General features: G+C 38.6%; 2 protein-coding genes across 4 annotated transcripts in view; one reads left to right on the plus strand and one right to left on the minus strand.

The window, feature by feature from the left end:
* RYR3 (ryanodine receptor 3) overlaps nt 1-7,589 on the plus strand; it is a 285,326-nt gene extending 277,737 nt beyond the window's left edge. For all 3 annotated transcript variants that reach the window (XM_070756567.1, XM_070756561.1, XM_070756554.1), the window contains 6 exons: nt 788-922; nt 2,297-2,453; nt 4,190-4,254; nt 4,367-4,467; nt 5,998-6,049; nt 6,728-7,589. In XM_070756567.1, the coding sequence (XP_070612668.1) occupies nt 788-922; nt 2,297-2,453; nt 4,190-4,254; nt 4,367-4,467; nt 5,998-6,049; nt 6,728-6,823 (606 nt within the window). In that variant the 3' untranslated portion in view covers nt 6,824-7,589. The remainder of the gene's footprint in view (nt 1-787; nt 923-2,296; nt 2,454-4,189; nt 4,255-4,366; nt 4,468-5,997; nt 6,050-6,727) is intronic.
* The window catches only part of AVEN (apoptosis and caspase activation inhibitor), a 178,533-nt gene continuing 167,912 nt past the window's right edge, over nt 5,889-16,509 (minus strand). Inside the window, exon 6 of the mRNA XM_070756579.1 lies at nt 5,889-8,015. Coding sequence (XP_070612680.1) covers nt 7,897-8,015 — 119 coding nt within the window. The 3' untranslated portion in view covers nt 5,889-7,896. The remainder of the gene's footprint in view (nt 8,016-16,509) is intronic.

The following is a 16,509-nucleotide window of genomic DNA, read 5'->3' on the forward strand; positions in this document are numbered from 1 at the left end:
ACAACATAACTGTCTGTTCTGTTTAATACAAGTACTAAAATATGTGATGTGTGCTAAAGAATTATAAATACATTTCAGAATTGAATATCTGCAAACTCATTTAAGCAGCTGTAGAACCATTGCTAGACACATGATTCAGACAGGTGCTTTGCTCAAGCTCATGCACATTATAAATCAAGCTTTTCAAATGCTTTGCAAATGAATGCTTCCGTGCTAGCTGCGATTTTGCAGGAGCAACAAATTAACAAAATTAATGAAATTAACAAAAAAGCAACTCAATAGATTTTCCCTCCACTTATTTAAGGAAGAATATTTTGCAATGTTTTACATGTCCTTTGAATATGTGTTGCTACGTTTCTGGAAGTATCTACTCCTTAACCCTGAGTCACCTCAATACTGGGGTTTATGGACAGATTATGATCTTTTAAATGAACGGTTTAGTTGGCTCCGGTTTGCTCCTTTCAGACAGATATTTATGAAAGCCTAAATATAGTTGTTGCATAGAGAAATACAAAGGCGCAGTGGTCCACTATATATGAACGTTTGAAAGACAATCAAGAAACAGTTGGAAAAGCAAAAAAGTACATAGATTGGTTTAAGCAGCCTACTATACCAGTGTAAACTCAAATCTTGATTGTCTTAATATATTTTGAATGACAAAATGTTCAAAATGCTCCAGCCTCACAGTGGAAATAAATATCTTTTATATTATGGGCAAGATTTAACTTCTTAATTGTTGTTTCTTCTCTACATACCATTCACCATTTATTTTGTATTGCTGTTATAGCTCGTGTTAACTGTCGGACTCTTGGCTGTGGTAGTATATCTTTACACGGTTGTTGCATTTAATTTCTTTCGGAAATTTTATAACAAGAGTGAGGATGAGGATGAGCCAGACATGAAATGTGACGATATGATGACTGTAAGTACTAGAACAACTATGTGCATGTGAATATTAGTGCCATTAGGAAGAGAACAGTAGACAATTAGACATTGGAATTTTAACCCTTGATACTACAACATTTCAATTAATCAGAGTCTAATATATTTGTTAACTGAAGACAGCTACAGTATAAGGCCATCCATTTTTAATTATCTAAACCGAATGCTTTCTTGAAGCCCATTCTCTGAAAACCTGTTTATTCTTGATTTTTGCTATGGCCTTTAGCATGCACTGTGACTCCTGGAGACATCCTTTGGGATATTTTAGCTCTCCTAGGTAAACTAAACCAGATGGGGTAATTCTACTTTATTGTAAGACTATATTAACAGAATCATACAAGTCTGAAAACACATCTCCCGCAGCCACTTTTAGTAGTCTGATGCATTAGGGCAGATCCTTTTTAAGTTTTTTTCCTGGTCCATTGAGCAGTTGCAGGCATCTCCTTTTTTTCAATCTGATCATTCCCTAGGCAGCATCTCTTTCCTCATCCCTCAGAGTCACTGGCAATGTACAATTATAATCTTTCCTTCAAACAGCCCGATGGCAACCAGGCAAGGTTCATTCTAATCTAGACCTATGTGTGTGAGCGCTATTTTTGACCTATGTATCTAAAGTACGTAGGTTAGACTTGGTCAAAACAGTTTGAAGAGTTTTTTCATCCATATCTGTATTGGCCTCTCCTCTCTGTGTCTAAGAGTTAAATACAGTGGTACTTCGACATACGAGTTTAATTCGTTCCAGACCCGAGCTCGTATGCCGATCAACTTGCATCTCGAACGAATGCCTTTAGACTTTGTTTTTCGTGCCGAGATAACTGGAAGCAAGGAATTCTTGTGCCACCTAGTGGAAGCTCAGCTCGTATCCCGAATTTGAGCTCGGGTGTCGAACAGAAATTTTGCTTGCGTTTCGGCTCGTAACTTGGAATACTTGCATATGGAGCAGCTTGTATCTAGAGGTACTACTGTATAATATACCTTGACAGAATATTTTAAATCTCAGACTAGACCACAGAGAGATTCAACCTGGAAATAAGGAGAAACTTTCTGACAGTGAGAGCGATCAACCAGTGGAACAGCTTTCTTTCAAAGGCTGCGAGAGCTCCAATACTTGATACTTTCAAGAGGAAATTGGACAGCCATTTGTCAGAAATGGTGTAGGGTTTCCTGTTTGAGCAGGGGGTTGGACTAGATGACCTATAAGGTCCCTTCCAACTCTGTTAACCTGTTATGTTATCTGCTTTTGAGTGGAAGTTACCCATGGGATGAGAAAAGCAGAGGCTGTAAAACACTGGGAACTACACATATATCTTTGTCTTGATTGAATAACTTGTTACCCTAAAATTCTGCCTTTTAGTGTTACCTGTTCCATATGTATGTTGGAGTACGAGCAGGTGGAGGAATTGGAGATGAAATTGAAGACCCTGCAGGAGACCCTTATGAAATCTATCGAATTGTTTTTGATATCACGTTTTTCTTCTTTGTCATTGTTATCCTACTGGCCATCATTCAAGGTTTGTTATTGTTAAGATTCCTGGGGTTTACTAATACTTGCACTGCAAGCCATATATATTTATCGCCCTTTTACAAATTAATACACATTTCTTATCCCAGTATCACCTGGCAACAATTTTCAAACTTTCAATTATACACTGCGTAAATCACTTCCTTTTATCAAACTTTCATCTTTTTGCATTTAGGCTGAACTGGTAAACTTAAAACTCTAAGGCACGAAAAGGGAAATAATAATTTTCTTTACAAACATTGCCAAGCTAAAAATAGATTTATGTAACTCTATAGCAGTGTTTCCCAACCTTGGCAACTTGAAGATATTTGGACTTCAACTCCCAGAATTCTCCAGCCAGCGAATGCTGGCTGGGGAATTCTGGGAGTTGAAGTCTAGATATCTTTAAGTTGCCATGGTTGGGAAATATTGCTCTATAGGACTGTCATTGTTTAATTTGCTTTCTAAGCTATAATCTATTCTGGAGTGGGGAAAATTGATCACGGTTTTATTAATAATTTTACTCTATACCATCGGGTCACCAATCTTGGCAACTTTAACTTTAAGACTTTTAGACTTCAACTCCCAGCTAAGCTGGCTGAGGAATTCTGGGAGTTTAAGTCCACAAGTCTTAAAGTTGTCAAGGTTGGAGACCTCTGCAATATTCAATACTTCATTTTGAGTAAGGTCATTACTATAGTAATGTAAGAAAGATCTATCTTCCATCTTCAATTATGGTTTTAGGATATTAGTTCATCTGTGTTTTTTTTCAACTGATCAATATAATGTTTGTTTAAGAGAATGATTCATTTTCAGGAATTTCATGCTGCTGGCCACTGAGAAAGAAAATGACTGAAACTTATAGATGATAAATGTCAAACAAGATGGTGTTTTATTTTTACAATAGCTAATGATATAATACCTTCCATAAATTGAATTTCCAGTGGCTATTTAAATAACATCCATGACATTTTTGACAATATTTCAGACAAGGTTCACTATAGCCTCTTTGGGAGTGGTGACTTCCCAATCATTCTTGTAACTCTAGGATTTTTATAATTATTTTTATCCAAGTTTCAACCAGGTTTGATCATAGAAGTTCTCCAAAATCGTGCCAGCTGTCGTGAAGTTTAGTGCCATATTCTCCAAAGTGGTCAATAGAGAACCCCCAAGGGGTTGACAGGATTCTGTTTTGTTGTTATACATAATACTTTTAGTTAAAGTAATAGTAAATTGTTTTCATGTAATTAATGTTTGAAGGTCAATGAACAATTTGAGATTTTATGAAGGGGTTGATGAGCTGAAGAATTTGAGGGCGGCTAAGTGAAACAAAAAAATTAAATTCTTTTGTTTCCCATTCCTCTTCACTAAAAGTTACTGATTTTGTGTGAATCTTTCTCCCTTAGATATTTCCCTTATAATCAATTTATCAGTAATATTTTTGAAGGCTACAAATCAGAGGAGTGTCCCCTTCTTGGGACAATCCCTATCTGTATTTTCTGCATCAATATTTGCATGTGATTAAAATTAGCTGAATATATCAAAATTTCCATTTTAATGAAGTCAGTATTTTACTTATATTGTGATTTTTTTTCTTCTTCATATGTATTTCTTCTAAGAAATACATTAACTGAGTATGAAGAAAATAATTGTATCCTAAATGCTGTGCAGAGTGTATGTACTGCAAATATGTAGCAGAATTAAGATCTTTAGTAAGTATTTGTGTCTTTTTCTTTCTAATAATAGGTCTCATTATTGATGCCTTTGGCGAACTGAGAGATCAGCAAGAACAGGTCAAAGAAGACATGGAGGTAAGATCATGATTGTATTGTTTTCCGTAAAAGAAAGAGAAAAACCTTGCACTAAATTGTCAAGAAGACTACATCAATTCTTATATTGCTAATATTTTTATTTGATTTTTAGACCAAATGCTTTATTTGTGGAATTGGTAATGATTATTTTGATACAACTCCACATGGTTTTGAAATGCATACTTTACAAGAGCACAATCTGGCCAACTACTTGTAAGTAAATGCATGTACTGCTTTATTAATGCATGTTTCTTTATAAATGATGGTTAGCAATGATAATAGGGTTGTCCAGGCTCATAGAACAATGCTAGGGATATCTATCCAGAAGTGAGTTCTATGAGACTTACTCCAAAATCAGTTTGTTGCACTCCTGTACTCCCAGACTCAAGACTTTGTCAGTGTTGTGGCCTGTGCAGCTGATAGCTGATTTGGACAGTGAAGAGGCTGATGTGGTGATTCGCTAATGGCCTGTGCAGTGGTGCCAGAGTAATACAGTGAGGAGGCTAGAGAGGGTTTGGCGCCAGAGGCAGAGATTCAGCCAGGGCCTTCAAAACCTCCAGAGGCTGCTATAATTGACTCAGAAGAAGAGGAGGAGCCTGTTCTCAATGAGCGCATGTGCAGAGCTGGCAAAAGGCAGGAGAAGGTCTACTTGAGAGTAAGTCTTGGGAGTAATTGGCCACTCCCATAGACTAAGTGGCGACATTGAGGAAAGAATTTGCAGGAAGCAACTAAGTTCATTTCAAGTCCTGGCCTTTGATATTCAAGCCTCTGTGTCTGTTTCCATTTAAACTCATCTAAGTTGCCTGCAAATTCCTCCTGGGCGTTTTGCCAAACAGCAAGATTTGTGTGGTTTATCTGAGGCTTAATCAACAGCCATTGCTCAGATAAAAAAACTGATATTTTATTTGACTTTAGAATGATTGCTAAAGAAGCGAATTAGTTGTTACTCTTAAAACAAGGTTTGTTCAGATGCTGTTTATGCTGCGTTCCTTAGTTGGGATGCTGGGTCAGGTTATGGATACTTTAGTGACCTCATATGGCTCCAGAAGAGGAGTGTTCTGTCAGTTTGTAGACCAGTATCTTTCAAATTTGACAGCTTTAAGATTCATGGATTTCAACTCCCAGAATTCCCCAGACACTAATCTATATAAACAGTAACAGTCATTAACTTGATGGAAAGGAGAAACATTTTCTTTGGAAAGATGAGCCATAGTATGAGACATCAGAGGCATTGGCAGCAGGAAAATTAATATAATTGATTTTAATTATTAATTAATATATAACCTGACTTCCCTGAAGTGTAAATGTAAAATACAAGGTACAGTTTTTTTATTGTTCATGAAAGAAAGAAAGAAAAAAATACAGAACCAGTCGCCACCAAAATAAAATATTGTGAATAATTAAAGAGATCGCTCCATCTGCAGCTTTGTATTAATTATTTTCATTAATGTCTTTTGTAAATTTATTTTTCTTCTAATGCTTTCTTGATGAAGATGTCTACTTTTTTGGATTGGAAACTCACAAGCAGACAAACCCAAATCTCTTTTACCAATATAAAATATTTCACTATTTACCGGTAATATAACCATTCAACTCTTTCTGTGTCCTATAAAACTAATAATAAAACAAGTCTCTTTTAGCTTATTGTTTCACATTTTTAGATGGAAATAATTAGTTTTCTTAAGAAGCAAGAAAAAGATACCAACAAAAACAATCATGTATATTTCTATATTCTTTCTCCAGATTCTTTTTGATGTATCTTATTAATAAGGATGAAACTGAGCATACTGGACAGGTAAATCCTTAATTGATTATGTAAATGAAAAGAAACAAACATTTCTGAAAACATTCGTAAAATATATAATCAACATTTTTAGATATAAATTAATGTCACTTTATACAATTAAGTGATTACCATTCATTTTTTCCTCCCAAAGCAAATTATTGGTCATTTTAATCCATAAATTTATGACATCCAAATGTTTAAATGTTCTTTCACTGAAACTCATGTACTGAATACTGCCTTCAGAGTATTTAATGCTGCCTTCAGAGTATTTAATTTAGTATATTATAACAATTGTTCATGACCTGTTATTATAAGATTATCATTTTGTAAAAAAAAAAGTTCTGTCATCGCATAGTAAAGCAAAGTTGGCTGCCAGCCTGTATTTAAATATGAAATGCATTTATCTAAAGTTATCACTTCTTAATTGCTTACGGTATTTAGCAAATGAAAGTAATGATGTACTATCTTATATAATGAAAAATATATTTCCTAAGATTAATAACTGAACTATAAATTGATTCATCAACAGAAAGGCTGCCTTGCTATTTTCAGAACCATACTTCCACTTGATGTTTCTAATAGAGAAAATGTCCATTCATTAATCTGAGAGAAAAATATGCTTTAAGTATGAAAAGTATTTCTTTTCTCAAATAAATCTTTTGAAAAATGTGTATTTTATATTTTTAGGAGTCATATGTATGGAAAATGTACCAAGAAAGATGCTGGGATTTCTTCCCAGCTGGAGATTGCTTCCGTAAACAGTATGAAGATCAACTTGGATAAAAGTACCAATAAACTACTGTATTCAGTGTAAACAAAAATAAAATCCTTACAAACTAATGACATAACATAAATATTGCTTCTGTTTGACTTCTGAGTAAATGAAGCAGTCCAGTTTTAAATTGATCTAGATTAGCTTTTTATATGTGGCAGAAAAAGGCTCTGAATTATTTGGATTTCAGTTTTGTTTGTTTTTAAGTGGGGCAGAGCAAAAAACATTTTAACATTTCAGTTCAATACTTTAATGCAGGAATCATTACTTGTTTTTATCAGTCCTTTGTAGAAAATAATATAGTTGAAAGGCTATAGTATCGTTGTTTTGCAAGTGAAGACTCTGAATGTCAGGTGACAATGGAGTCATATGGTGAACTTAATGTTTCAATGAGCCTTTTTTTCTCTGTGCCATTTCTTAGTGTAACAATACAGACAGAAATATTTTAAGTATTCAGTGCTTAAGATTTTCAAGTATTTTATTGTCTCTAAAATCTAAGTGCCTTAACTCTTTCCAGATCTAGCTATGCAAAATACTTTTTTAAAAATGTTAGTCTTTTAGATTGACATTTTTGTTATTTGACTGTATTGCTTTCTGGTCTACTGTATGACATGAAATTTAGTCATGTACTTGTTACAAAACTGCTTACTACATGCAGCTGGTTTATAAACCTGTCTTACAACTGAATAGAATTAAAACAGTGATTAGTTGCAATGTTAATGCATTTTTTTCTTCAAATACCAATATGCACTGCAATAAAGAATTTGCAAAACAAAACTCTATGTCATATTTCATTTTGTTATTGGTGTCACACCAAGACATATTCCATAACTATACTTGCAAATGTAATTTATTTTATTTCACAGACTCTAAATAGGCTTTTATACTTTTACAACTTCAAATTAATATTGTTAAATTTCTTAAGGCAATGTAATCCAGAAAAGGCAAATACACAAAAAGCATGTTTAAGCTTCAGTTTTAGCCAGTCACCAGATTAAATAATTGTAAACATTTTTTACAATTAGAAATTGTCATCTTAAATTATTTTTCACATACTTGTACAATATGATAAATAACGTGATTTTTAGGAGATCATACTATCTAACCAGTCCTCAAGTTCCTCTTCAGTAATATTTTTGGAGGCAGCTTCCGGTGGTTGAGATGTTGAACAAATTTCTTCAGTACTACTTGGTTCTAAGTGATCTGGCAAAAGAAAAGAAAGATAAGTTAAATAATAACTCTTTTGTTTAAAAAAGGCAAGGAAAAATTATAAATATTATAATTGTCAGCTATGAAACATGTTATTTGTTCTGCTTTGGACCTAAACGGATCGGAACAAAGGAACACCCGCTTGCAGAAAATTCAAACAAAACACATCTATATTTAAAAATGATTTGTACAAAACAAGGTCAGGCTTTTAGTCCATGTCGGCAATGTTCCTAATTAAATTGTTTAATAAATAAGGGGCAGACTGCCTCCGGGAGCCAAATCTAATTTAGATATTCCTCAGTGTTCTAATGTCTCACTCACAAATCTTCAGGTTTTCTTCAGACAGCTGCAGCTCTGCACGATGAACTTAAAGGGATAATAGCAGTTTGCCAGCAAAGCATTTCTGCAACCCCGGATCTAGGACCTCCATCATTACAAATGTTGAAACTCCACACCTCTTTACCCATATATCCTCATTTATATACTGTCTGGGTGTGGTCAACTGTTTCCTAGAGATATTCACTGTCTAGACTTTCTTTCATAGAGATATCACCTTCTATGATTTTCCCCATAAAGATATTCCTATCTGCTTCGTGACCTTTTGTCCCTGGCATCTAATAGGGGCTCCTGGTCCCCAATGTCTCCATCCTCCTCTGAGTCAGACATTACCATCATTGGGGTTTCTACAGTCTCTGGTGGTTCCCCAGGTTTTGCAGGTCCCAATTCCCCCTCACTGTCACTCTCAGCTGTCAAGAACATTGGCCTAAGGTACAAAGACGGACCTGGTTCAATCCTCCTCAGAATCTGTGACTAACTGAGCTGGTCCAGGCCCATTCACAACACTACCATGACTTCATATTAGTTCTCAAATAATTTAAGAAAATACAAAAACACAACCTGGAGATCAAACATTTGTGATTTGCCAAGTTCTAGCATGTGGAAGCTTCACTTGCACACATTTCCTGTAATCAGTGATGCCTTGTAGTGTTCCTGTTTCAGAGTCTGTCTTGCCATTGGCTGTATCCTTCCTACTATTAATCCCAGTGACTTCTATAATTATTCCTGCGTAGGAATAATAGATAAAACTGGAAACTTTATCTGCAACCTTCTCTAAGTGCAGAGAAGAGCGACAAAGAACAATTGCAGGAACTGGGCATGGCTAGTTTAATGAAAAGAAGGATGAATAAGCAATGGGTGGAAACTAAGCAAGGAGAGAAGTAACTTGGAACTAAGGAGAAATTTCCTGAGAACAGTTGATCAGTGGAGCAGCTTGCCTCCAGAAGTTGTGAATGCCCCAACACTGGAAGTTTTTAAGCAGATGTTGGATAACCATCTGTCTAAAGTAGTGTAGGGTTTCTTGCCTAAGCAGGGGGTTGGACTAGAAGACTTCCAAGGTCTCTTCCAACTCTTCTTGTTGTTGTTGTTGTTGTTGTTGTTGTTGTTATTATTATTATTATTATTATTATTATCATTATTATTATTAACCTGATTGACTTGCAGTGCTGCTAGTCAATGTAGCAGACTGTGCGATGAGCAGTAATAATAATCCAGACAAAAGGAGAAAATGAAAATTAATCTTAAATGATTTATTTAAATTTTTTAAATGTCTGATAGTTGAGGCTCTTTAGACAGTTTATAAAAAAACATGAACTCAGGAAAATATGTATGCATGTTGAGAAAGCTGGAGCAAACATACAGCTTTGACTTTTTTTCAACTTTAGCAACAGCATGGTAAACAATACTATCTGTGAAATATCCTTAGCAAGATTTCATACTGTAGCTATTAGTGAAAGTGCCAACACAGCTATTGGTAATTAGATGACATTCAACTTTCAGTTTAGACACTTACAGTCTGTAGATTATCAAAACTTGCTTGGTGGAATATTATATCCGCAAAGCTGTGATGTTATCGCAACGGGGTTTGCAATCAAACACAAGCTTGATTGTATCATTCTCCAACTCTGTACGATGCTGAGCAAACTCAGTAATATAGCAACACAACTAAAACAAGGAATATTACACTTGTATCCAGAAGACTTAAGGAGGTATGCAAAGAGGTAAAATTGATAAAAGTCATTGATGCTCTAAGAAGTACTTGCACTGTTTTCTATTGGGTTTTGGGTATGCGCACACCCAGTGAAGGGCTACTAAATATGTTACTACCACACTGTGGCCGTGGTTTATGCAGGACGCCCTGAGTTTTCTTTCAACATCTTTCAGTGCAAATTGGGTGTTCTGCGGTGGAACTCAATTTTCACTGTGCCCCCACCCCTGAGCACACCCACAAAGTGATTTCTTGAAGTGAAGGTTTCTGCATGTGCATCAATAATTTTCAGACCTAAATCTTATTTTGCAAAATAAGGTAACAATGCAACAATCCATAACAATTCAATTTCTAACAACTGCTGCACAAACATAAAAGTCCTGATGTTTGCTAGTAGTGCTTCATTATTCATGTGGTTTCGTAAACTCAGCCCAACACTTCTTGAAACATATTCTCCGGCACACAATAAATTAAATCATAAGGCAATATTTTGGTGATTCTTTTTCATTGAGTGAAAAAAGTTAAGATTCTTTTATATATGAACTCGTAAAAAAAATAATCAAATGGATATTAATTCCATAATTACTTTTATAAATATTCAGTGTGTCAGCTTCCAGAGAAACTGAACTTCAAAATTGGTTTGTGTTTGACTATACAGAAACAGAACAGTATAATTTCAGCTGTGGCATTAAGCAGATCAATTTCTTATGTTCCAAATACAAAAACTTTCCTACCGAAAATACTGTTGCAGTCAATCAGTACCATGATTTAAAATTTTAGAATAGGTAAACATCAAAGAGGAAACAAATTAGTCTCAGGTTATCTGAATTTGATTTATTATTATTATTATTATTATTATTATTATTATTATTATTATTATTATTATTATTATTATTTAGATTTGTATGCCGCCCCTCTCCGAGGATTTTGTGTCCTTAATTTAGCATAATTGGTAGGATATTCCTAGCATCCAGGGCAGACTATAAGGGTGATTTCAATTTAATGCATGCTTTAGAAAACAAATTATGGAACAGTTTACAATTAATGTTTTTGGGTATACTTAACTCTCTCTGTAAGATTTATTGAACTGATGGAATGATCAGGCTGGGTAAAGACTAAAAATTGTAGAAAAAATCATGAATGATGTTAAACATGTGCATTTATGAATATTGTAAAATTATTTTCATCATAAATTATATATTTTAGCCATCTCTATTATGCTTGGTTGCATCACCCATAGTGTCTATCTTTGAACTGTGGTTTACAAAATGTCAGCAAAAATGTGTTGCATAAACAGCCTATCCAATATGAAAGGCAACTCTGTCCTCCCAAGTATTTCTTTGGCTGCTGAAATTTGTTAAATGATGAACTTAATTTAAGTTTTGCCCTGACCTATAATGTTAGTTAGGCTTTGTCAGCACCACGTACTGTATTGGTTGGGTTTTCAATATATGTAGATAAACCAGCATTGTATGTTAGGAGAAAATAGTAGTATTACTTTAAGAGCTAGGTAGCAATTATGAGCTAGGCTGCAATTTAGCCATAGAAGGGAGCCAGATGTGCTTCTCTCTGTTACATTCTGTGGTTATATTCTGCTTGAGCTGTTGTTGCATTCCATCTGTTCTGTTGCCTTACATTGTATTATTGGTGTATATATGCTGGTTAGTATTAATATCTGAGCTGTGTGCAATATACTGTGTAGAATATACTATACTGTTGTAAAGGTATTTGCTGTAGAATTAGAGAATATACAGTATGTAATAGTATATGCTGTGTGCAAATAAGAGATGTAATTATAATTACTGTGTAATATTATGGAGATATTGTATATCTTGCAAATAATACCTTTACTATATGTTGGCCTGAATTACTGTCTGAACAACCACTACTGCCACATGTACTCTGGTTCAAATACTATTATTGGCTGTTGGACCAGTGTAGATTGATGACAGGTTTTACCCTATCCCAGGGCTATCAAACTCCCGCCCCATGGGCAAGACACATCATGCGGTGGCCACGTCCACGCCTGGTTTGGCAAAGGGGGAAAAGTCCCAACACGTCATGAGACGACGCCATGATTTTGACACCTGCCCTAGCCTATGATCAGGAAAACATTTCATTAACTGCAATTGATAGATTTTTCTTTCCTGAGGATTAGTATACAGTACTGGTTTATCATCAAGAAATTTTAAAGATCACTAGGTAGGCCAGAGTCAGCATCATGACCTACTTGATTGATATATACCATAATTTTTGATTCTGAAAGACCATATAGATAGATCTCCAAATCTATATATATATAATTATATATGTATAATACAATAGCTGCCCCGAGTTTTCGGAGATACAAATAAAAATAAAAATAATAATAATAATAATAATAATAATAATAATAATAATAGAAATGTTGCCAAATTCCTTCCCCAATTTATTTAAAATTTGGTATGCCCAATGTGTCTAAAAAATTTAGTTTTCCTATAATTTTATTCCATTCTACTGAAAATCAAGTTTCTATTTGTATTTTTCCTAAAAAGCATTATGGGAGATTGAAACTTTCTTTTTCTTAATCTTATTCTAGAACTGGGCATCAATCCAGATTTAAGCGATTTAGACCAGATCAGACTCTTATAAGAATTTCAAATTGAGTTTAGAATTATGTATGTATGTATGTATGTATGTATGTATGTATGTATGTATGTATATATATTTATATTTATATTTATATATTTGCATGCCCAGATGCCAATGTAAAACATTTACAAATAATTTAGAATGTATGAGTTGATTAGAAGAACCGTTGAACTTACCTGAACGGTCTTCTCGATGCTCTGGAAGGAGAGTCCAGCATGGGTTTAGCTCCAGTCTTATTGGTAGGACTGAGTTTTAAATTAACATAAATACATAATAATTAGATACCGCCCCCTTGCTGCCCCAAGGAGTCAGTTTTAAAAAACGAAGGTAAGAAGAATAACAATTTATTGAACATCATAAATCAAACAAGTAATTGAACCAGAAAAAACTCCCCATGGTTCCAGGGAGGGTATGGACTCTCCTTCCAGAGCATCGAGAAGACCGTTCAGGTAAGTTCAACGGTTCTTCTCCCATGCTTCTGGAAGGAGAGTCCAGCATGGGATATACCCAAGTTCAGTGCTCAAGGGTGGGAGTTTGTTGAACCATGGATTGTCTGTCCTCGCACACCTTCTGAAGCACCCGTCTGCCAAACGCCGCCTCCGCCGAAGCAAAGGTATCTAATTTGTAGTGGCGAATAAAGGTCGTGGGCGTAGTCCATGTTGCAGCCCTGCAGATATCCTCAATGGGCGCCTGTGTCGCCCAAGCCGCAGATGACGCCGCACTCCTTGTCGAGTGTGCCTGTATTCCAGTAGGTGGCCTGGCCGAACTCGCCCGGTAAGCCTCGACTATGCAAAGTCTCACCCATTGACTAACGGTGTTGGGAGAAACCTTGAGACCCAGTCTAAGGGAACTAAAAGACACAAACAAGGCCTCAGTCTTACATATCGCCTTCGTGCGTCTGATGTACAGTTTCAAGGCTCTGCGGACGTCCACCTTGTGCCACTTAAGTATTAAAGGATGATTGCCCTTGGCACAGAAATCCGGCAATATCAATTCCTGAGCCCTGTGGAAGTGAGTATTAACTTTGGGAACAAATGTAGGGTCTAACCTTAATACCACCCTGTCCGGATAAAAGGTACACAAATCCGGTCTAACCGACAGGGCAGACAATTCGGACACCCGCCGGGCCGAAGTAACCGCTACCAAGAAAATTGTCTTCAGAGAGAGGAATCGTAACGACACTGTCCTCAAGGGTTCAAAGGGAGGTCCAGTGAGGGCCTGGAGGACCAAGGTCAAATCCCATGTGGGAAAACGCCGAACCGGAGGAGGGTGTGTATTTGCAGCCCCCCTTAAGAAGTCTTTTATCCATGGATGATGGGCCAAGGGGCCCCCATCTTCCCTTCTAATAATAGTCGCCAACGCCGCCACATGTCGTCTCAACGTGTTTGGCGCTAGGCCCTTGTCCAAACCTGTCTGTAAGAATTCCAGAACCGAAAGGACGGAGGAATCTTGAGGTTGCAAATGTCTGGCGGAGCAGAATGATGTGAAAGCGGCCCATGTCGCCTGATAAATTCGCGTCGTAGAAGGACGTCTAGCAGCCTGAATAGTGGTGATCACGTTGTCCGGAAGATGACAACTCCTTAAACTGTTCCCCTCAAGTGCCAGGCGGTTAGATGGAGCCATTGTGGGTCCGGATGGGGCACAAACCCTTGGCTGAGGGAAATCTGGTTGTCCGGAATCCTCCACGGTGGGGAAACAGAAAGCCCCATGAGGTCCGCGAACCAAGGCCGTCGCGGCCAATGCGGTGCCAACAAGATTATGTCTGCCCTCTCCACGAGAACCTTCCCTATCACCTTTGGGAGAAGCGGAAGGGGGGGGAAGGCATAGAGTAGTGTCTTTGGCCATGGAAGGTGAAGCGCATTGACTCCCTCGGCTCCCGGTGATGCAAACCGGGAGTAGAACCTTGGGAGATGGGTGTTTTGGTATGTGGCAAACAGATCCACCTCTGGTTCCCCAAAGCGATGTACAATTTCTTGAAAAAGAAGGGGATCGAGTCTCCACTCCGCCGGATCCAGTTCTTGACGGCTGAGCCAATCCGCCTGCTGGTTGTCTTCTCCCGCTATGTGCTCCGCACGTAGAGAGGCAAGGTGAATCTCCGCCCAGTCGAAAAGCAGGACAGTTTCTGTCATGAGTCTGAGTGAGCGCGTCCCGCCCTGGTGATTTAAATGTGCCCTGGTGGCCACATTGTCCGTGCGGACGAGAACATGATGCCCCTCCAGCAGGGGTAAAAAGGCCTGGAGTGCCAAACGGACAGCCGGTAACTCCAGGAAATTGATATTGACAGGTCGTAGGTCCTGGGGTGTCCAGAACCCTTGTGTCACCTGGGAGTTGACATGGGCGCCCCATCCCAGGAGGCTGGCGTCTGTGGTAAGAATGGTATATGACAGGTGTCCGAAGAGGGAGCCCTGACGCAGCGCCGAGGACCTCCACCATTTCAGAGAGGATCGTAGCTCCTGCCCCACGGAGATCAGCCGGTGGGTATGGCTTAGGCGCCGTCGCTGGTAAGGGAGTAGGGTCCACTGAAGCATGCGGTAGTGGTAACGGGCCCAAGGAACAATGTCCACGCACGACACCAGTGTCCCCAGCACTTTGGACAGTAGGGACAATGGGGCTTTCTGGTGCCGTTGAATCCTGTTGACCAGTGCGCACACGTTGAGTTGTCTCTCTGTGGAGAGATACACCTTGCTGGAAACTGTGTCCACCACTGCACCCAGATGGGTGAGCCTGGTTGCCGGCACCAAATGACTCTTTGGCACATTGACCGTGAAGCCATGGTGTTGTAGTAAGGTCAACGTGGTCTGCAACTCCCGATGCGCTGTTCTCCGGTCGCCGGACAGAAGGAGAATATCGTCCAAATATGCAAGGATCCGGATGGACTGGGATCGTAGCTTTGCCATCAGCGCATCTAAGAGCTTTGTGAAGGTGCGCGGGGCCGATGAAAGGCCGAATGGCATTGCCCTGTATTGGTAGTGCGCGTTGTGCAGGCAAAAACGAAGAAATTGACGATGCGACGGATGTATAGGGACGTGTAGATAGGCCTCCTTCAGATCGACCGAAGTAAGGAAGTCCCCAGGCCGAATGGCGGCCAGGATAGAACGGAGGGAGGCCATCTTGAACCTTCGGTAGACAATGTATTGGTTCAGACGTTTGAGGTTCAAGATGAGCCTGCAACCCCCTGATGATTTGGGTACGAGGAACACCCGTGAATAAAACCCCGTACCCACCTGGCTGCACGGCACCGGCTCGATTGCCTGAATATCCAAGAGATGCAAAATCTCTTGTTCCAAGAGAGTCTTTCTGGTAGGGTCCCTGGGTATGGGGCAAGCCACAAACTGGTGAGGAGGATTTTGCAGAAATTCGAGGCGTAGCCCCTGAGATACGGTTGCCAGCACCCATGAATCGGTGGTAACTGCCTGCCAGATTCCGCTGAAACGCTGTAGCCTGCCTCCCAGGGGGGCGTCGTGTAGGCAGTCACTTTGAACGCCGAAAGTTTCGCTGCTGAGATCCTCGAAAGGGACGTCTGGCTTGTTGGAAGCCTCTAGACCGATCCTGGAAGTAGGAACGGTCACTCCTATAAGGCGTTGAAAAGGTACCTTGGGAGTAAGTCCGGGCCGGTTGTGTTGTGGGTGGAGTCTGGTCCCACCGAAAGGACTGGCGATGAGAATATGGTCCAGTCCTTCGGTCCTGGCACCGGTACGATCTAGGGAGGACCTTCCTTTTATCTTTATCCTCCACCAAAACAGGGTCGAGAGCCTCCCCAAACAGTTTAGAGCCCTCAAAGGGGGCGGAGGACAATGCCCACTTCGATTTGGC

Source organism: Erythrolamprus reginae, chromosome 1, assembly GCF_031021105.1.
Source record: "Erythrolamprus reginae isolate rEryReg1 chromosome 1, rEryReg1.hap1, whole genome shotgun sequence".
In the NCBI taxonomy this organism is placed as follows: Eukaryota; Metazoa; Chordata; class Lepidosauria; order Squamata; family Dipsadidae; genus Erythrolamprus; species Erythrolamprus reginae.